This window comes from Scardinius erythrophthalmus (assembly GCF_964197995.2).
Source record: "Scardinius erythrophthalmus genome assembly, chromosome: 15".
Lineage (NCBI taxonomy): Eukaryota > Metazoa > Chordata > Actinopteri > Cypriniformes > Leuciscidae > Scardinius > Scardinius erythrophthalmus.
In genome coordinates this window covers 7,451,449-7,473,069 of record NC_138235.1, presented here as the reverse complement: position 1 = coordinate 7,473,069, position 21,621 = coordinate 7,451,449, and the positions used below count along the sequence as shown (strand labels likewise).

The 21,621-nt window shown below is 42.8% G+C and overlaps 1 protein-coding gene across 1 annotated transcript; it reads left to right on the top strand.

Annotated features, from left to right (window-relative positions):
* Nucleotides 1-10,040: 10,040 nt before the first annotated feature.
* Nucleotides 10,041-20,694, top strand: wnt7ab (wingless-type MMTV integration site family, member 7Ab; the record flags this gene model as incomplete). The annotated part of the gene is made up of 4 exons (XM_081386331.1): nucleotides 10,041-10,111; nucleotides 10,664-10,890; nucleotides 13,052-13,323; nucleotides 20,212-20,694. The coding sequence occupies 4 exons, from the start codon at nucleotides 10,041-10,043 to the stop codon at nucleotides 20,692-20,694; spliced, it is 1,053 nt and encodes a 350-aa protein (XP_081242457.1).
* Between the last annotated feature and the right edge of the window lie 927 nt (nucleotides 20,695-21,621).

Sequence of the window (21,621 nt, the reverse complement as noted above, 5' to 3'; positions counted from 1 at the left end):
TTACAAGACTGAAGCATACACAAAAACAAACAAATTGCACAAACTTTCCATTTGCATTTGAAATTTAACTCAAAAAGTTTAGTTACTTTCTCAGACAGATCCCTCACTTCGGTAACTGTCTATGTTGGATCTGCCCCTGTTGTTTTAAAAAGTAATCACGGAAAGCAAAACAAGGCATTAGCATGAGGCATCCAGCTAGCCAGGCCGATAGACCGCTGTCTGATGGAGTCATGGAGATAGGCGCGCATGAGCGCGTGCGTGGGCGGGCACGCGCAGCTTGGGGCGCTAACAAAAGCGCCCATAGCTGACTAGATTTGAGCTCGCTGATTGGCTACAGTTTATGTCAAACATGTATATCTTAAATCAGCAATTGGCTAAGCTGCTCCACAGACCCGCCTCTCTGGGGCGATTTCTCCAGCGCCCCAGAGCTGATGAGACGTGCACGCGGGTGGAGGAGACGTGTTGAAAAAGCAGACATTTTTAATTTCTGTCATTTTTTTCACATATACTGGGTGTATTTAATATCTTAAACACACAAATACTGACAATTTGTATGTATGATTTATGTATGTATTTACTTATTTATTTAATGAGTGTGGCTCATAAACTGTGGTCTGGCTCATGGGGGGGGGGGGGCGGCGCCCTAGCGCCCTCTATTGGCCAGCCGCCCCTGATAGATAGATAGATAGATAGATATCACTTATTAAGCAATTCAATGCTCAGCTTGTAGTGGTAAAAACAAGTTTCCTATTTTTAATCCTTGTTTCTTGTCCACTGTGGGAGATGCTGATGCTATGATTCTGATGCGTGCAAAGTACCATAAATAGATCCAGAGAGGCATGTTGATGTTCCAAACAAATAACTGAAGTTTATTAAATCAAAAATAAAAATGCATTGTAACATAAAACAGAACAAACAACTTTTCAGGTTTGTTGCACCATGCCACCCTAGCTCCATGTGCACGGTCAAAAGACTGTGTGCTGTTGCACCAGCGCCCCCCTCCTGTCAGGGGTGGCCTATCCTTTATACAACTTTTCCCCTCTCACCTACAGAGGGCACACACTCAGAGAATAAACAAAATTAACAATACACAACAATATTATTCATATTTAAAAGAACAAATTTATATAAATTAATTAAGGTGGTAAGCATGGCTCCTACAACATGTATAAGCGCTGATCCCCTCACTGCTCTTTATAGTTACAGTCAGAAAGCCTGTTTTATCTGTGAGGTGAAACGACACTAATATGCGCTGTGCTCGAGGAATTAATCTGGTTTTTAGTTTTAGTTTGTACATTAGGTATCCCAGTGTCGGACACCTGGCAGAGAGTCGGCAGAGTAACGCAGCGGGAGTGTGTCCAGGGCCCATAATAACCCAGAGCTTGATGGGTCTGGGAGTGTGTCCTGGCCCATAATAACCCACAGCTCGGTGGGTCCAGGAGTGTGTCCTGGCCCATAATAACCCATAGCTCGATGGGTCCGGGAGTGTGTGCTGGCCCATAATAACCCAGAGCTCGGTGGGTCCAGGAGTGTGTGCTGGCCCATAATAACCCAGAGCTCGGTGGGTCCAGGAGTGTGTGCTGGCCCATAATAACCTAGAGCTCGATGGGTCCGGGAGTGTGTGCTGGCCCATAAAAACCCAGAGATTGGTGGGTCCGGGAGTGTGTGCTGGCCCATAATAACCCAGAGCTTGATGGGTCTGGGAGTGTGTGCTGACCCATAATAACCCAGAGCTCGGTGGGTCCAGAGTGTGTGCTGGCCCATAATAACCCAGAGCTCGATGGGTCCGGGAGTGTGTGCTGGCCCATAATAACTCAGAGCTCGATGGGTCCAGAGTTTGTCCTGGCCCATAATAACCCAGAGCTTGGTGGGTCCAGGAGTGTGTGCTGGCCCATAATAACCCAGAGCTCGGTGGGTCCGGGACTGTGTGCTGGCCCATAATAACCCAGAGCTTGATGGGTCCGGGAGTGTGTGCTTGCCCATAATAACCCAGAGCTTGATGGGTCCAGGACTCAAAATAACCCAGAGCTTGATGGATCCGGGAGTGTGTGCTGGCCCATAATAACCCAGAGCTTGATGGGTCCAGGAGTGTGTTGGGCCCATAATAACCCAGAGCTTGATGGGTCCGGGAGTGTGTGCTGGCCCATGATAACCCAGAGCTCGGTGGGTCCGGGACTGTGTGCTGGCCCATAATAACCCAGAGCTCGGTGGGTCCGGGAGTATGTGCTGGCCCATAATAACCCAGAGCTTGAAGGGTCCAGGACTGTGTGCTGGCCCATAATAACCCAGAGCTCGGTGGGTCCAGGAGTGTGTGCTGGGCCATAATAACCCAGAGCTCAGTGGGTCCGGGAGTGTGTGCTGGCCCATAATAACCCAGAGCTTGATGGGTCCAGGAGTGTGTGCTGGGCCATAATAACCCAGAGCTCGGTGGGTCCGGGAGTGTGTGCTGGCCCATAATAACCCAGAGCTCGGTGGGTCTGGGAGTGTGGGCTGGCCCATAATAACCCAGAGCTCGGTGGGTCCAGGAGTGTGTGCTGGCCCATAATAACCCAGAGCTTGATGGGTCCAGGAGTGTGTTGGGCCCATAATAACCCAGAGCTCGGTGGGTCCAGGACTGTGTGCTGGGCCATAATAACCCAGAGCTTGATGAGTCCAGGAGTGTGTGCTGGCCCATAATAACCCAGAGCTTGATGAGTCCAGGAGTGTGTGCTGGCCCATAATAACCCAGAGCTTGATAAGTCCAGGAGTGTGTGCTGGCCCATAATAACCCAGAGCTTGATAAGTCCAGGAGTGTGTGCTGGCCCATAATAACCCAGAGTTTGATGGGTCCAGGACTGTGTGCTGGCCCATAATAACCCAGAGCTCGGTGGGTCCAGGAGTGTGTGCTGGGCCATAATAACCCAGAGCTCAGTGGGTCCGGGAGTGTGTGCTGGCCCATAATAACCCAGAGCTTGATGGGTCCAGGAGTGTGTGCTGGGCCATAATAACCCAGAGCTCGGTGGGTCCGGGAGTGTGTGCTGGCCCATAATAACCCAGAGCTCGGTGGGTCTGGGAGTGTGGGCTGGCCCATAATAACCCAGAGCTCGGTGGGTCCAGGAGTGTGTGCTGGCCCATAATAACCCAGAGCTTGATGGGTCCAGGAGTGTGTTGGGCCCATAATAACCCAGAGCTCGGTGGGTCCAGGACTGTGTGCTGGCCCATAATAACCCAGAGCTTGATGAGTCCAGGAGTGTGTGCTGGCCCATAATAACCCAGAGCTTGATGAGTCCAGGAGTGTGTGCTGGCCCATAATAACCCAGAGCTTGATAAGTCCAGGAGTGTGTGCTTGCCCATAATAACCCAGAGTTTGATGGGTCCAGGACTGTGTGCTGGCCCATAATAACCCAGAGCTCGGTGGGTCCAGGAGTGTGTGCTGGGCCATAATAACCCAGAGCTCAGTGGGTCCGGGAGTGTGTGCTGGCCCATAATAACCCAGAGCTTGATGGGTCCAGGAGTGTGTGCTGGGCCATAATAACCCAGAGCTCGGTGGGTCCGGGAGTGTGTGCTGGCCCATAATAACCCAGAGCTCGGTGGGTCTGGGAGTGTGGGCTGGCCCATAATAACCCAGAGCTCGGTGGGTCCAGGAGTGTGTGCTGGCCCATAATAACCCAGAGCTTGATGGGTCCAGGAGTGTGTTGGGCCCATAATAACCCAGAGCTCGGTGGGTCCAGGACTGTGTGCTGGGCCATAATAACCCAGAGTTTGATGAGTCCAGGAGTGTGTGCTGGGCCATAATAACCCAGAGCTTGATGAGTCCAGGAGTGTGTGCTGGCCCATAATAACCCAGAGCTTGATGAGTCCAGGAGTGTGTGCTGGCCCATAATAACCCAGAGCTTGATAAGTCCAGGAGTGTGTGCTGGCCCATAATAACCCAGAGTTTGATGGGTCCAGGACTGTGTGCTGGGCCATAATAACCCAGAGCTCGGTGGGTCCAGGAGTGTGTGCTGGGCCATAATAACCCAGAGCTCAGTGGGTCCGGGAGTGTGTGCTGGCCCATAATAACCCAGAGCTTGATGGGTCCAGGAGTGTGTGCTGGGCCATAATAACCCAGAGCTCGGTGGGTCCGGGAGTGTGTGCTGGCCCATAATAACCCAGAGCTCGGTGGGTCTGGGAGTGTGGGCTGGCCCATAATAACCCAGAGCTCGGTGGGTCCAGGAGTGTGTGCTGGCCCATAATAACCCAGAGCTTGATGGGTCCAGGAGTGTGTGCTGGCCCATAATAACCCAGAGCTTGATGAGTCCAGGAGTGTGTGCTGGCCCATAATAACCCAGAGCTTGATAAGTCCAGGAGTGTGTGCTGGCCCATAATAACCCAGAGTTTGATGGGTCCAGGAGTGTGTGCTGGCCCATAATAACCCAGAGCTTGATGGGTCCAGGAGTGTGTGCTGGCCCATAATAACCCAGAGTTTGATGGGTCCAGGAGTGTGTGCTGGCCCATAATAACCCAGAGCTTGATGGGTCCAGGAGTGTGTGCTGGGCCATAATAACCCAGAGCTTGATGGGTCCAGGAGTGTGTGCTGGCCCATAATAACCCAGAGCTCGGTGGGTCCAGGACTGTGTGCTGGCCCATAATAACCCAGAGCTTGATAAGTCCAGGAGTGTGTGCTGGCCCATAATAACCCAGAGTTTGATGAGTCCAGGAGTGTGTGCTGGCCCATAATAACCCAGAGCTTGATGAGTCCAGGAGTGTGTGCTGGCCCATAATAACCCAGAGCTTGATAAGTCCAGGAGTGTGTGCTGGCCCATAATAACCCAGAGTTTGATGGGTCCAGGAGTGTGTGCTGGCCCATAATAACCCAGAGCTTGATGGGTCCAGGAGTGTGTGCTGGGCCATAATAACCCAGAGCTTGATGAGTCCAGGAGTGTGTGCTGGCCCATAATAACCCAGAGCTTGATGGGTCCAGGAGTGTGTGCTGGCCCATAATAACCCAGAGCTTGATGAGTCCAGGAGTGTGTGCTGGCCCATAATAACCCAGAGCTTGATGAGTCCAGGAGTGTGTGCTGGGCCATAATAACCCAGAGCTCGGTGGGTCCGGGAGTGTGTGCTGGCCCATAATAACCCAGAGCTTGATGAGTCCAGGAGTGTGTGCTGGCCCATAATAACCCAGAGCTTGATGAGTCCAGGAGTGTGTGCTGGGCCATAATAACCCAGAGCTTGATGAGTCCAGGAGTGTGTGCTGGCCCATAATAACCCAGAGCTTGATGGGTCCAGGAGTGTGTGCTGGCCCATAATAACCCAGAGCTTGATGAGTCCAGGAGTGTGTGCTGGCCCATAATAACCCAGAGCTTGATGAGTCCAGGAGTGTGTGCTGGGCCATAATAACCCAGAGCTTGATAAGTCCAGGAGTGTGTGCTGGCCCATAATAACCCAGAGTTTGATGGGTCCAGGAGTGTGTGCTGGCCCATAATAACCCAGAGCTTGATGGGTCCAGGAGTGTGTGCTGGGCCATAATAACCCAGAGCTTGATGAGTCCAGGAGTGTGTGCTGGCCCATAATAACCCAGAGCTTGATAAGTCCAGGAGTGTGTGCTGGCCCATAATAACCCAGAGTTTGATGGGTCCAGGAGTGTGTGCTGGCCCATAATAACCCAGAGCTTGATGGGTCCAGGAGTGTGTGCTGGGCCATAATAACCCAGAGCTTGATGAGTCCAGGAGTGTGTGCTGGCCCATAATAACCCAGAGCTTGATGGGTCCAGGAGTGTGTGCTGGCCCATAATAACCCAGAGCTTGATGAGTCCAGGAGTGTGTGCTGGCCCATAATAACCCAGAGCTTGATGAGTCCAGGAGTGTGTGCTGGGCCATAATAACCCAGAGCTCGGTGGGTCCGGGAGTGTGTGCTGGCCCATAATAACCCAGAGCTTGATGGGTCCAGGAGTGTGTGCTGGCCCATAATAACCCAGAGCTCGATGGGTCCAGGAGTGTGTGCTGGGCCATAATAACCCAGAGCTTGATGAGTCCAGGAGTGTGTGCTGGCCCATAATAACCCAGAGCTTGATGGGTCCAGGAGTGTGTGCTGGGCCATAATAACCCAGAGCTTGATGAGTCCAGGAGTGTGTGCTGGCCCATAATAACCCAGAGCTTGATGGGTCCAGGAGTGTGTGCTGGCCCATAATAACCCAGAGCTTGATGAGTCCAGGAGTGTGTGCTGGCCCATAATAACCCAGAGCTTGATGAGTCCAGGAGTGTGTGCTGGGCCATAATAACCCAGAGCTCGGTGGGTCCGGGAGTGTGTGCTGGCCCATAATAACCCAGAGCTCGGTGGGTCCAGGAGTGTGTGCTGGCCCATAATAACCCAGAGCTTGATGGGTCCAGGAGTGTGTGCTGGCCCATAATAACCCAGAGCTTGATGAGTCCAGGAGTGTGTGCTGGCCCATAATAACCCAGAGCTTGATAAGTCCAGGAGTGTGTGCTGGCCCATAATAACCCAGAGTTTGATGGGTCCAGGAGTGTGTGCTGGCCCATAATAACCCAGAGCTTGATGGGTCCAGGAGTGTGTGCTGGCCCATAATAACCCAGAGTTTGATGGGTCCAGGAGTGTGTGCTGGCCCATAATAACCCAGAGCTTGATGGGTCCAGGAGTGTGTGCTGGGCCATAATAACCCAGAGCTTGATGGGTCCAGGAGTGTGTGCTGGCCCATAATAACCCAGAGCTCGGTGGGTCCAGGACTGTGTGCTGGCCCATAATAACCCAGAGCTTGATAAGTCCAGGAGTGTGTGCTGGCCCATAATAACCCAGAGTTTGATGAGTCCAGGAGTGTGTGCTGGCCCATAATAACCCAGAGCTTGATGAGTCCAGGAGTGTGTGCTGGCCCATAATAACCCAGAGCTTGATAAGTCCAGGAGTGTGTGCTGGCCCATAATAACCCAGAGTTTGATGGGTCCAGGAGTGTGTGCTGGCCCATAATAACCCAGAGCTTGATGGGTCCAGGAGTGTGTGCTGGGCCATAATAACCCAGAGCTTGATGAGTCCAGGAGTGTGTGCTGGCCCATAATAACCCAGAGCTTGATGGGTCCAGGAGTGTGTGCTGGCCCATAATAACCCAGAGCTTGATGAGTCCAGGAGTGTGTGCTGGCCCATAATAACCCAGAGCTTGATGAGTCCAGGAGTGTGTGCTGGGCCATAATAACCCAGAGCTCGGTGGGTCCGGGAGTGTGTGCTGGCCCATAATAACCCAGAGCTTGATGAGTCCAGGAGTGTGTGCTGGCCCATAATAACCCAGAGCTTGATGAGTCCAGGAGTGTGTGCTGGCCCATAATAACCCAGAGCTCGGTGGGTCCAGGAGTGTGTGCTGGCCCATAATAACCCAGAGCTCGGTGGGTCTGGGAGTGTGTGCTGGCCCATAATAACCCAGAGCTCGGTGGGTCCAGGAGTGTGTGCTGGCCCATAATAACCCAGAGCTCGGTGGGTCCAGGAGATAATAAAAATAGTATACCAACTTTGTTTGTATGTGGCTTCAGAAAATACATAGGTATTCGTAATATACTATTAGCCTATAGTTTTGGTTAATATTTGAATTAGTATTTAATTTTATATTTTATATTTTCAATTTTTTTTGTAATTTTGTTGTGTTTTTGTCATTTTTATTTGTTTTTTGGTAACGCTTTATAATAAAGTTCATTAGTTAACATTAGTTAATGTGTTAACTAACATGAACTAACCATGAGCAATATATTTGTTACAGTATTTATTAATCTTTGTTAATGTTAGTTAATAAAAATACAGCTGTTCATTGTTTGTTCATGTTACTTTACGGTGCATTAACTGTTAACAAATACAACCTTTGATTTTAATAAAGTATTAATAAATGTTGAAATTACTATTAACTAAGATTAATAAATGCTGTAGAAGTATTATTCATTCTTAGTTCAAGTTAACTTCATGTTATTGAAGTTCATTAAGGTAGTTAAATAATGTAAACTAATGAACCTTACTGTAAAGTGTTACCAGGTTTTTCAATGTCTATATAGTGTATTTATTTATTTTTAGTTTAGTTATTTTTGTATTTGAACTTAAACTAAATGGAAATGAGAAATGGTGCCTTGGCAATGAGCAGAAATTTTTGGAATTTTAGTTAATGTTTTTTTTTCCCAAGTGATTACATTTTTTTTTCATGGTCTTGGTTTTAATTTTAAGCTAACTTTGATTCACATGTTGTAATGCTTTTTAAAATGTTCACATCAGTCTCACTCTTTACCCCAAAATTATAAAGCCAGAATTGTCATTACTTTGCCAATGTATTTATTTAAAGAAATACTGAATGAAGAGGTCTGAGTGCTTTCTGAATGCACATAATACTTTACAAGAGTGTCACTGTCAGAGAAATGTTTGATTTGCAGGCTTCAGGCATCACCACACCATTACTTCATGACCTTCAAGTCAGCCATGCGCTTGAACAGAGTCCAGTAATGAAAAGGCATCTCGTCTTGACATGGTGCCCAACGTGACAGAAACTCAGCCGAATCTGAGGCGAGGAACCAGCCTGAGACCAAAAATAACATTATCTGATAATAAGTGACAATATGTGCCCCATTATTGTGAAAATATATACTGTATTGGAACAAACTTTACAATCACAGTTTTCATTTGACAAACATTTATCACATATGTTTTAGCTTATAATAGTCCTGTATATCTTTTTGCAGATGTTAAGGAGTTTGAAAAACTATCAAATATTAGGTCATCATACAGTTTTAAAGCTCATATAAATGGGCACCGAACTTTTGATCTGATATTTAAACATGAAAGTGCAAAATTAATTTCATAAATTAATTAACAGAACTGACCACATTTAAGAAAATAAACCTTCTTGAAACATGGATAAGTTGTGTTTTCACAAATACTCGCTCTCAGATGTACAGTATTCACTGAGTCATTTAACTGATCATGCCTGTAGGGGGAGTGATTGCAAAAGATGTTAATGTTTTCTTGAATTGATAAACAATACTGCTAAGTAAAAAGCTGCAAATTATTAAAATTGTGATTATGTGCCTTGCTCGAGTGAATAGAGAATGGACGGACAGACATCTGACACTATAATCTGCAGTTATTCCTGAAGCACCTGCAGTCTATCTGACTTCAACACTCATAAACCCACAGCAAACACAACTGCGAGTTCATCAACTAGAGAGAAAGAAAGAGCGTCAAGAAAGAAGTCAAATTGGACACGAGAAAACAGTATTCTGTTCTCTAAAGAAGATGTAGCACAGGTTTGACTTTAGCTACATTTATTTATTTATTTTTTCCAGTTTTTGAGTCCTGTTTGCTTATATCTATACATCTAAGCAAGTCTTTAGAGTAGCCTATACAATCACTTCTGAATTGTCCTTGGCATTGATCCACAACAGCAATGCTTCAAATGCGCAAAATCTCCTGTTATCAGAATCAGAATGAGCTTTATTCGCCAAGTGCGCGCAAACACATACGCGATTGTTGTGGTTGCAGGAGCTCTGGGAACATTCATTCATTCATACATACATAACACAAGATAATAGAAAGACTATTTAAATAAGTAAGATTAAGAAAAATAAATTAATTTAAAACAAGTTATATGCATCAAGTTCAGAAGACTTACAGATGTTGTGTTGATTCTTGCTAACAACGTATGTGCTTAGTGTTAATTGATTTTTGCCAGCCTGTGTCAAACGGTTTGTTCCATTAACCTTATGATTTATGGCAGTGAATAAAGCATACAGGGCTACTGTAATGCATATGAGATAGCATGGGTGTCTCTAAAGCCCGCGAGAACACGCCCAGAGATATAAAGCCGTCTCCAGCGTGAGGATGAAGGGCTCAGATCAGACACATCTGTTCGACCTGTGCCGATATGCGCTCTCAACTCGACCTGGACACACCGTGAAGGTGGACACACACGACCTGAACACACCGTGAAGGTGGACACACACTATCCTTGCTGGAACTTAAGTGCAAACTGACTTTATTTACTAATATACTGGCTATTCAAGTTCCTCGTTCCTTTTGAGCGAAAACGAGACAGGACCATCATGAGCAGAAAAACACGACGCTGGATATTTCACATTTTCCTTTGTCTTGGAATAATCTATTTGAAAATGGGGTGAGCTGATAAAAACTTTACTGTAGGTAAATAGGCCATGCTCTTTGGTGTCTATAAGTTCTACTTTTCTAGTTCCAGCTGAAGTGAAATTGATGTCTTATCAGGTAATTTTATAACAACGATATTGAGATAGAACAAAGCAAATTGTTTTTATTCAGTGGGAAATGCACTTTTTTGGGGAGAATACAATCCATTAAATAATGATGCTTTCCAGAGACATTAGGGGATCCGCTGCGCGCTTCGGAAACCTGTGGATGTTTTCGGTGAGCGCGTGAGCTGTCCAGTGCTCGTCCATGCGCAGTATCCTATAAAACCTGCACTAGGCTGTAGGTTATATATATATATATATATATATATATATATATATATATATATATATATATATATATATATATATGTGTGTGTGTGTGTGTGTGTGTGTGCGTGTGCGTGTGCGTGCGTGTGCGTGTGTGTGTGTGTGTGTGCTATATCTCCTACAGGTCGTCCAGTTTTTAATCTTATGCATGCATTCAAAGATTAGTTTGATTCGCGCTCTTCTCTGATCACTTCTAGGGGGTTCTCCACCGTACTGGCGCTGGGAGCGAGCATCATATGCAACAAGATCCCGGGCCTGGCGCCCCGTCAGCGGCTGATCTGCCAGAGTCGCCCGGACGCGCTGATCGTGATCGGCCAGGGCGCACAGATGGGCATCAGCGAGTGCCAGTTCCAGTTCAGACACGGCCGCTGGAACTGCTCCGCGCTCGGCGAGAGGACCGTCTTCGGGAGAGAGTTGAAAGTGGGTATGTTGGACATCTTCTCATGTATGTCAGTGTTTCGAAAACAGTGTTTGGGTTGAAGTGTGTCACTGAAGATAGGACGGAAGTGTTTACCAATGTGGTTACGGATTATACAGTTTGTTTAATTTGGGGTAAAACAGTTACCTCCTTTACTAGTCGCCGTTCATTGGCTTCGATATACAAATCGACCGGTTGAAGTTAAGGTTTCCGCGCCACATGCCTGAAATGTCTAGTAGATGAGATATTAAGCCTATATGCGCGCGCATGTTTCTCACCTGCGGTCATAGGTATTCATGATGCGCTACAAAACATCTCATTACAATCGCAGAAACCAATCATTAAAGATGGGAATATAGCTAATAATAATATAAATAAAATGTTTATAAATATCTTCAGGAAAATACAAGCACATAAATGGCTCTTCTTGGAGGGGTGTAGGCCAACTCGAATTGCTTTATTTATTTATTGTAGCCTACTTTTTTAGATTCAAAAATGCTTGAAGTTTAATAGCTTTGAGATCAGTATTTCAGTGTCTTGGGCTCTTTAAAGCACCAGCACCGATGGTTTTGAAAAGAACTAGAAGTTCTCCGACAGAAGGACTAGGCCTACTTGGTTCTTGTTAGAACCTTTATTTTTAAGACTACAGCCCCCTTTCCAAACTGAAAACTGTCCTGTGAGTTTGGTACTAACATTTTTCATGCATGTATCAGTGTTTGGGTTAGTATTTGCAGCCTGAAGAGTTTTTCCACAGGTGTAAATTACAGAGCATGAAAAGATGTCACCTGAGACAAATGGACTTTGCCAAACCAACCTGCTTAAAACTACTGTATCAGTTTATAACTTAGGTCTTCCAGATGAGTAAAGTTAAAGAGCGCAAGCAAGTCAAGTCACCTTTATTTATGTTTTAAAGCAGCTTTACAGTGATAACAGGAAAAGGATCCAATGATGCAAACAGAGTTCATTACGGCTGTACAGCTGAAGTCAGCTCAGTGTTGATTCAGTTCTGTTGTAAAGATCATCAATTATTAAATGAGTTCATTTCATTTATAAAGCAGTCCTGCAGAAAACAGTGATGTCATCATCCAGCTCTCATCCAGTAATGTCAGTGCAGTCAGATCAATAATGTTGTTGAATATTAAGTGTATGTAATGACATGGACAAAAATATATAAGCATATTTCTTTGCAACTTAAGTAGCTTCAAAAGTCCCAGATGAAAATGTTACATTATTTCTGTATGGGGTCTGCGAGAGCTCAGGTATAAAACGTTAATAAAAGCAATTAATTTTTACATACGTTTTGACTATACGTTCATTGATTTATCACATTATCTTGGATGACAGCTCTAATTTACAATTCGAGTTAATGGTTATACATCTGCCGATTATGCAAATACTGCCGTGTTTGTCAATGATTTATGGAGAAGCGATGAGTGATAACCTCAGGAAGCAGATGTTCGGAAGTTCATTCCGTCCTTCAAGTAATTCGTTTTTTTTTTTTTTTTTTTTTTTTTTTTTTACTTTTAAGCTCATTCATATTTTGTCTAATTAAATGTACTAAATGTTCTCTGTCTGGGAAATATATTAAAAAAACTACCTATATAAGAGTATAAAAAAACACACACACACACACACACACACACACACACACACACACACACACACACACACTTATTAGTCAAGTCAAGTTACCTTTATTGATATAACGCTTTTTACAGTACAGATTGTTTCAAAGCAGCTTTACAAAGATAACAGGAAAATAATACAACAAAGTTTGTTTCTAGAAAATAGCGTCACAGTCCAGCTTAAGTAAGTGATGGTTAATTTTTATTGTAAAAAAGTTATTATTATGAAAAGTATTTCACATTATTATGAAAAAGGCATATGACACACTACTAATTGTCTGCACGTAACCAAACGTTTTTACAAATACATATGCACTAGTGGTCTAAGACATTTGGACATGGATTTGACAAATCTGCACGTCAGCACTTATTCAAAGTCATTTGTTTTTGCGCTTCTAATCACATTAAATCCGACATCATTGCCGATATTTGATGGTTAATTTGAAGTATTTGACTCTTGGCCAGCCACAGTAGCTGATCTACAGAGAACTGTGACTGTTGTGATGTGCAGTTAATACAGCGTGTCTGTGGTCTGCTGGCAGGCAGTAAAGAGTCTGCGTTCAGGTACGCCATCCTCTCGGCCGGAGTGGCCCACGCCATCACCTCGGCCTGCACGCGGGGGAACCTCAGCGCCTGCAGCTGCGACCGGGACAAGCAGGGCTTCCACGGGCACGCCAGCGGCTGGAGGTGGGGCGGCTGCTCCGCGGACATACAGTACGGCCTGGGCTTCTCCAAAGTCTTCATGGATGCTAGAGAGATCAAACACAGTGCCAGGGCGCTTATGAATCTGCATAACAACGAAGTCGGAAGAAAGGTATGTATGTCAAAGTCCCTTGCATCTTTGAAAGGCCCCCGGGCACAGCTCATATCTCTTTGAATGGGGAAACATCAAATTCCAAGCGTACGATTAAATTTCATATTTGAAATCACCAATAAAATCTGACATGAACTGTCTGCCTCACAAATGTTATTTCTCACGCTCATATGGCGTATATCTCAGGTTGGTCCAGCCAATGCACATATGCATGAGCCTCAGGTTTCTCTGACTTTACCAACTCCTGATTGGCTCTTTTATTTATTCCCCCATTCATAGTAATACGAGAGAGCCGTCTTTGTATGTCTTTAGTCTTTGATGTATTTGATTATCAAGAAAAGGTTTCCGTTTGTATGTTTGTTGTAAATGAAAGCTGCCGGTGTCCAAAGCGTGTCGCTTTAGTTTAAAGAAAAGTTGACCCACAGTATAGTGTAACTATTTTACGAGGTGGTGATTTCATATAAATTGGTATGATGTGAATAGGATAAAAAGTAGGATTTTTAGAAAAAAAAGTAGGATGAAGGTTCTCCCCTAAACATAACCGTCATTTGGGGGAAAACAGATGGCACATAAACGCGTGAATGAGATTGGGCAATTTCATATGAATTAGCCACGAGTTCACCAGTTTGTCACCCTTGTGTTGTGCTGCATGTGTTGTGGAGCTCAAAAGAGTTCAAGTCTAGTCACCCTTATTTATATAGCGTTTTTTACAATACAGATTGTATCAAAGCAGCTTCACAGTGATAACACGAAAATAATACAACAAAGTTTGTTTCTAGAAGAAAATTGCGTCATCGTCCACCTTAAGTAAGGCAGATCAATAATATTGTTGAATATTAAATGTCCCCAACTAAGCAAGCCAAAATCCAAGGCGACAGTGGCAAGGAACCAAAACTCCATCAGTGACAGAGTGGAGAGAAAAACTTTGCGAGACCCAGGCTCAGTCGGGGCCAGTTCTCCTCTGGCCAACGAGCGAACAGTGTATGATTATGATCCAGGCAGCATTAAAGGTCAGAAGAAGGATTGGATCAGAACATTCAGAATATTTATCCAGTTCATCTGGTTGGAGGTCGGAGTCACGCCGGTATGGAGACGAGTTTGTTGAGGATCAGTGCCGATGGCTGTCGAGTCCATGAGGCCTTCACAGGGCTGATGAGGCTGGCACTTCAGGGATGCGTCATGGTCGTGTCCAGGCGCAGGTCCTCCATCTGGTCTGGATCCGGCCCGGATCCGGCTGACTTCAGTAAAGGGAGCCAAAGCAATGTTGACAAACGACAAAGACTTGACAGAGCAGCCATCAAGTGTTAGACAGTATTCTGGGTTAATACGTGCAGAGGTTTTGTGCCCAATAATTAGAATCTCTTGTTTTTTAAGAATAAATTACTAGTCATCCAAATTTTTATATCAGCTATGCATTACGTTAATTTTGTGAATTGGTGCATTTTGTCGGGACGTGAATAGAGCTGAGTATCGTCAGCATTACAGTGAAAACTAATTCCATGCTTCCTAATGATATCTCCCAAGGGTAGCATGTACAGGGTGAACAGCAACGGTCCTAGTACTGAGCCTTGTGGTACACCATACTGAACTCCGTTCACACCGTTATTTTCCGTTCACTGAAAGCATACAGTTACTAGTGACAAAATCACACGAGAAGTATCATAAAAAGTAGTGTGCATTCCACCACATAATAAAAATAAGAAATAAAGTCTGAATTGCACGATATAAACTCATAATTGTGAGAAAAAAAGTCTCTTGCAATTCTGACTGTATAATTTTATCACAATTCTGACGTGAGATGTAAACTCACAATTGCGAGAAAAAAAGTCAGAATTGTGAGATAAAAAGTCGCAATTACCTTTTTTATTTTTTAATTCTGTGGCGGAAACAAGCTTCCATATATTCAGCTACGAGACGCATGACGTTCAGTCATGCCTTGTCACGTCAGGTTGGAAAACGAGGATATGTGGATGACATGCGAGAGCTACATATGGTTTTGAATGGCATGAGGGTAAATGACCGAATTTTCATTTTTGGGTGAACTATTTCTATAAGAGGTATTATCTATCAGTGAAGTGATGTTTTGGTTACACTGAACGCATCAAGTGAAAGTCAAGTACAGGGAAGGATTCAGTAACTATGGCTCTGCGGTTTGCAGCCGTCAACAATCCAGCAGCAAAGCCAAGACTGGACTGGCACAGCGATAATAGGAAGCTTTTAGGGGTAAGAGCAGAATAAGTGCTAGAGTTTGATTACAAATCAGATGAGCTCCAACACACCGAGCTCTGTACAAAACCACTCCCATTTTCTGCTCAGTTAAATAGACACTGGCTTACACCAGTATCCCCTATCTCTACCTTTGATGGAAAAGCTTCATCTTTGATGGTGTGCTTTTGTCTCAACTTTCAATGCTCAAACCGCCAGAGGTCCTAAAAGGCTTTTTCACTTTCACCTGCATTTAGAGGCTGTGCTTTTCCCCGCATATACTGTTCAGACTTTTGTAGGTTGTCTTTGATGTGGAATAAGGGATACAGTCCCTTGGGGGAAAAAGCGTGCTTAAATGTCCTGAATGTGCACTTGTAGTGTACTTTTTTTTTTTTTAACTGTACATATACACTTAAGTACTTGAGTACAGTAGGCTACTTTAAAGAACATTTTAAATCATTGTTTTAATAATCTTTGTTATTTTTTTTTAACAAAGTACACGTTGTGATTACGTTGCTTGACTTACTAAAGCACAGGTATTGTGCAGGTATCATTTAAAATATAGAGTGTTACTTTACATTAAATTTAAAGTTAAATACATTTTAAATGTATTAAATTGCAACTTCTTTACAAATGTGTAATTACAAATATATTTAAATATGTGAATACAAGTTTCAATAGAAATTACATTAAAGTATACATTAGTTTGCCATAAATACTTGTCAGTACATTCGGCGGTACACTTTAACCATATTTCAAAGACAATCGAATTATGAAATGACAAATAAAGATGCTTAATACTAAAGTCCTTTTTAAGTAGGTCAAAAATGCTCTCTGAATTTCAGCTAATTGCATTTAAATGTAAATGATAAAACATGTTTATTACTTGTAAATATCATGCAATTAAAAACATTCAGTTTGACTTGAGTATTTTTTTAAGAATATTATTTCCGTAATAAGGACTCTTTCTTAAAGAATGCTTTTTAAAGTGTGCAAATTTGTAATGGGAACACGTTTTGTGATTTATTGTTGCATTGCTTCATCAATGGGAGGAGAATTACATTAATATAAATAACGTTCTTCCAAGTGACCAACTAAATGGAACACCGATCACAATAATGGTGAGTTCAAACAAACATTTCAAACATTTTTAGGAAAATCTACATCAATTTATGAAGTCAGCTTATGTGATGTTCTCTCAAATCTTTCAGTTGTATTGACAATTCAACATTCAAGATGACTTTGGGAAATTAGTGAATGCAGCTAGAGAAAGATGCAGAAGTGGAGGAAATTAGCACAAAGTCTATTGCCCTGGCACTTAAACTAATCAATTAATCTTAACTTAAGTTTTCTGAGTAAACAATGAATAGTATGTGAAAATGAAAGTTTACTAGGTTTTTTACAATAAAGACATTAAGTGTTAGTTAGAACAACTGTTGGATTTTACAGTGTAGTCATTATGATGCACTATATATTCCAAGCCTTCTGAAGCTTATGGCTCAGTTCGGACGTCAGTGAAATAAAAAATCATTGGTTCTCGCATGTCTCACGACCAAACATCAATAATGTCAATGTAGTTAAATATAGTTTGACAGAAATCGCATTTATCATACAGTGTTTTCATTCTTAAATGAAAGAGAGACTAATCAGTCAAGCTTAATGAGGGGTAAAGAAGCTTCCAGCGTATATCTAGCATGTTCCACCTTTGGTCACAGAGAGCTGATTCATGGCACCAACACTTCTCCTCATTCACCCTGACATTGTGCAGCTAGTTGAAGAGCCTTTTCTGTGGGACTGCGTTCATACGGTCTTATCTGAGATGCTTAATTGCCTCTTAGTGAACTGACTATCCTTACAGGATCATTCTAGCTGCAGGTTTTGTGTTGAGCGAACTAAAAGGAGTGCTCTGTTTGAATGCCCCCTCCCTTTCTTAATTTATGCCAGCGAATGTATTGTAATGACATTGGCTCATGGCGCCCATCTCTGAAGAACAGATAGCAGAACGTCTTGGTATGATGAGAGGATGTGCAATTTGACTGGTGTTATTGCTGTTCGTATGTTGTGGAGAAAAATAACAATATGTGCAATGATAATACAATTATTGTACATTTGTTTGTTGAATGTGAAGTCATGTAATTATCAGTTTGCTAAGTGAAGCCTCACTTTTGCTATTGCTCATACAGGGTTTGTAATTTAAACAAGTAACCTTAAATTTAACTAACTTAAACTAACTTGTCCCGTACCATTTGTGCTGTGAACATGAATACCTTAGAGAACAAGAACTTTATACTTTTTACCTAATAGAGGAAAGAACCCAAGCCATTTTTGAGAACAGAATATTGACTTGGGAATCCATCTAGCAAAGAACACCCTAGCAACCACTTAGCAACCATCCAGAACACCCTACAGCAAACACCTAGTATTAGCAACCATACAGAAGACCCAAGGGCACTGTTTCCCAACCCTGTTCCTGGAGGCAACGAACTCTTCCTAATCAAACACACCTGATTCAAGTCATCAGCTCATTTTAGTAGAGACTCAGGGTACATTTACACGACAACGATGTGCTTAAAAAGGAGAAGTTGTCATTGTCATTGTCACAAGGATCCGCGAAAACGACTAAAAACTGTGTATTCTGCAGCCAGGCATTAGATGGTGATGAAACACTATAGACTAAACATGTAATTTGCATATGCATGATGTTATCGTCTTCAGAGATTCACGTTTTTGCTGTTTACGTGGAGGCCATTTACGCTGCCCAAAACGCTGTTGTCGTGTAAACGGACGGCCAAAAATCGTGTTTTTAGTTGAAAACGGTGTCCTGTAAACAGCCCCTCAAGACCAGGCGCCGATTGCACCCGCTCAGTATAAGTTACAACTTAGCCTAGATTTGACATAAAGGGGCACTTAAGTATTTACACACTATTAAATATTTCTCCATTGCACCATTAAAAGTAGTTGAAATGATACTCTACTTATAAACAAAATATTTATGAAAGCCATCCGAGTTACGGATGGAATAAAATATTAGATTGACTGAATTTCATCAATTAGGTCTTGACTTCAATTCTTTAGACATATCTGGTAATGTTGACATTTACATTAATTTACATTTTAAGAGAGAGAACAGTATCTGAATAAAGTCATTATAGTCAGTAGAATTTTGATGGAGGAGCATCTAAATAAAGAGTTGGCAGATATTAAGCAGACAGTTTATGTCAACTTCATGTCAACTTATTCTACTAACCCTATCCCAACATGTGGTTGCAGATTAATGAGAGTTAGTTGACATGTAGTTGCAAAGCTGCATATAGTCCAAAGTGGACTATAGAAATAAAGCATAACCCATTACGGTGTTTGCGCTCTTCAACACGAGCTCAACCTGAACAGTGTTTCTTTGTTTGCAGTTGTCCATGTCAAATTCATTGTTTTGTTTTATTTGGAATCAGTATTTATTGATCCTTGTATTAATTTCAAATACAGTTGAATGTTATATACCTATTATGTTATTCATGATTAAGTACCCGGCAAGCAAGTTTGCATTTAAAAGACGTCTAATAGCCGTCCAAGCACAGCCCTGACGTCTAGGCTAAAACAAGGCAAAATTTGGGCTGTCAGGGGAAATTTTATAGACGTCTAAACCATAGCCCAAGAATAGACTATAGCCATCAATTAGATAACATGTCAAAGAAATGAAATCAAACACCTTATAATCACTGTTGAATTTGCTTACACAATGAAATATCATACATCTCACAAGTTATTTTAGCAAAAACGACATGTAACCAAATTCAAGATTACTTTGGCTAAAAGTGGGTTACTCATAGCCAGACTGTATCGGGTCTATTGTTAATCTAGACGGTGACATAATGGCTATTGACTGCTGGGTAGTATCGTATTTCAATGGGAACATATTTTTCCTAGTTATGAGAAGCAAAAATGAGTCAAGAATAAACTTTCAGCACAACTTCTGCTCATGTATTTGAAGGCTGCTATTGGATCATTAGGGTAAACGTCATATTATGCGACTACGGAGAGCTTAAGACCTACTTCTGCATTACGTTCCTACATTCTGCCTCAAGAACAAATGGTGCAACCAAATAAAGTTCAGACTTAGTTACAAACTAGCTAGGTCTCTAGTGTGGAGTTTACGCTCCAATTTAAGAAAGACTGCTAGTTGACATGTAGTTGCAGTGTTACTCATCGTTAGTAGAACGTCTAAAGTGGACTATTAAGTCTTACCAGAAAAAGTGCACTTTAAATTGCAGTCATTTAATCACAAAACGACATGTGGTATGTTGGACACTTCATGCACACAATGGTCACACAGCTTTCGTTACGTAGCCCTATAGCAACTACATGGTAAAGGTGTAAAAACAATCAGAAGACTTTTGCACCAGCAGCAAATTCTAGTTCTTTGTATTGTGTAAGTGTACCAACAGCTTCATGTTTTCATACTATTGAGGATGTTATACCTGCTTAAGCAAACCTTTTTAATCTGAATACTGAGGTTCAAACAAAACGTCAACATGAAACGATATTGCAAGCTCCCAAATTTGTGCAATTTATACAATAAATGTATGACATAAATGTAAAGGTGTATTTGTATGACATCATTTGAGTGTGTTGACAATATGTGGTGTATGTGCATAGCTGGTGTATTAAAGCGCTAATTTTGCCCAGGTCCTAGAGCGGAGTATGCGGCTGGAGTGTAAATGTCACGGTGTGTCTGGATCCTGCACCACCAGGACCTGCTGGATGACCCTGCCCCAGTTTCGTGAGCTCGGCTACATCCTCAAAGACAAATACACCAACGCTGTCCACGTGGAGCCAGTGAAAGCCACGCGCCACAAACGACCAACATTTCTCAAGATCAAAAAATCCTACTCGTACCGCAAGCCCATGGACACAGATCTGGTGTACATCGAGAAATCTCCCAACTACTGCGAGGCGGATCCGGTGAGCGGCAGCGTCGGCACTCATGGGCGCGTTTGCAACAAGACACTGATGCACCATCACAACGGCTGCGACCTCATGTGCTGCGGACGCGGGTACAACACACACCAGTACTCGCGCGTGTGGCAGTGCAACTGCAAGTTCTTTTGGTGCTGTTATGTCAAATGCAACACGTGTAGCGAGAGGACAGAGGTGTACACGTGTAAATGACTTTGACCGTATGCCTAGTTTTTGACAGGGTCTTTTGACTCCCTGACCTTAAAATATGACTCAATCAGGTGGCATTTATTCTTTTGCACAAGACCTTACTTTAGACATGCTTCCTTCACTTTAATGGACGATCATCAAGATAACTGGAGAAAGAATTAATCTTGAGAAGGAACTGAAAGGTGTGTATTGTTTTATTTCTGATGCCACACAGTTTTACCTGCTTTCTTCACTAAACGTGACTCGGGTCTGCAGGATCTGGATTCAAATAAGGCTTTCTTGTCTTCGACCTGCTGCAAAACTGATACTAAACTATCTGCACATTGATTTTACCAATGGAGTTACTGGGACATGGACGTCTTGCAATGAAAATTATGGAGTAAATACTCCAATAGAGCACAACAGCAGTGTTCGTGAAGTAAATCCTATTCATCTTCTCTGATAATGTATGACGTTTCAAGACAGACCTACCGTGAGTGTTATTTACGCTTCTGTAGAAGCTACAAGTCAAAGTGGATTAACTGCCATATTTTTATAATGAAGACCTACACTTTACAATATAAAAGCTGTTGAAGACCAATCAGAGAAGTCACTGTTACTAAACTGAGATTGCTGCAAAAGAACTCAGTAGTGACGTTGCTCTACACCCAAATAACTAAATTTTATTCAATATTTTTCAATTAAACAGTTTTATATTGGGCAGTCAATTTTAATAGATTATATAATTTGATATGTTTATATACATACACTACCGTTAAAAAATTTTGGGTCAGTAATTAAAAATACAAACAAAAACAGTAATATTGTGAAATATTATTCCAATTTAAATAATCTGTTTTCTATGTGAATATACAATAAAGTGTAATTTATTCCTGTGATCAAAGCTGAATTTTCAGCATCATTACTCCAGTCTTCAGTGTCACATGATCC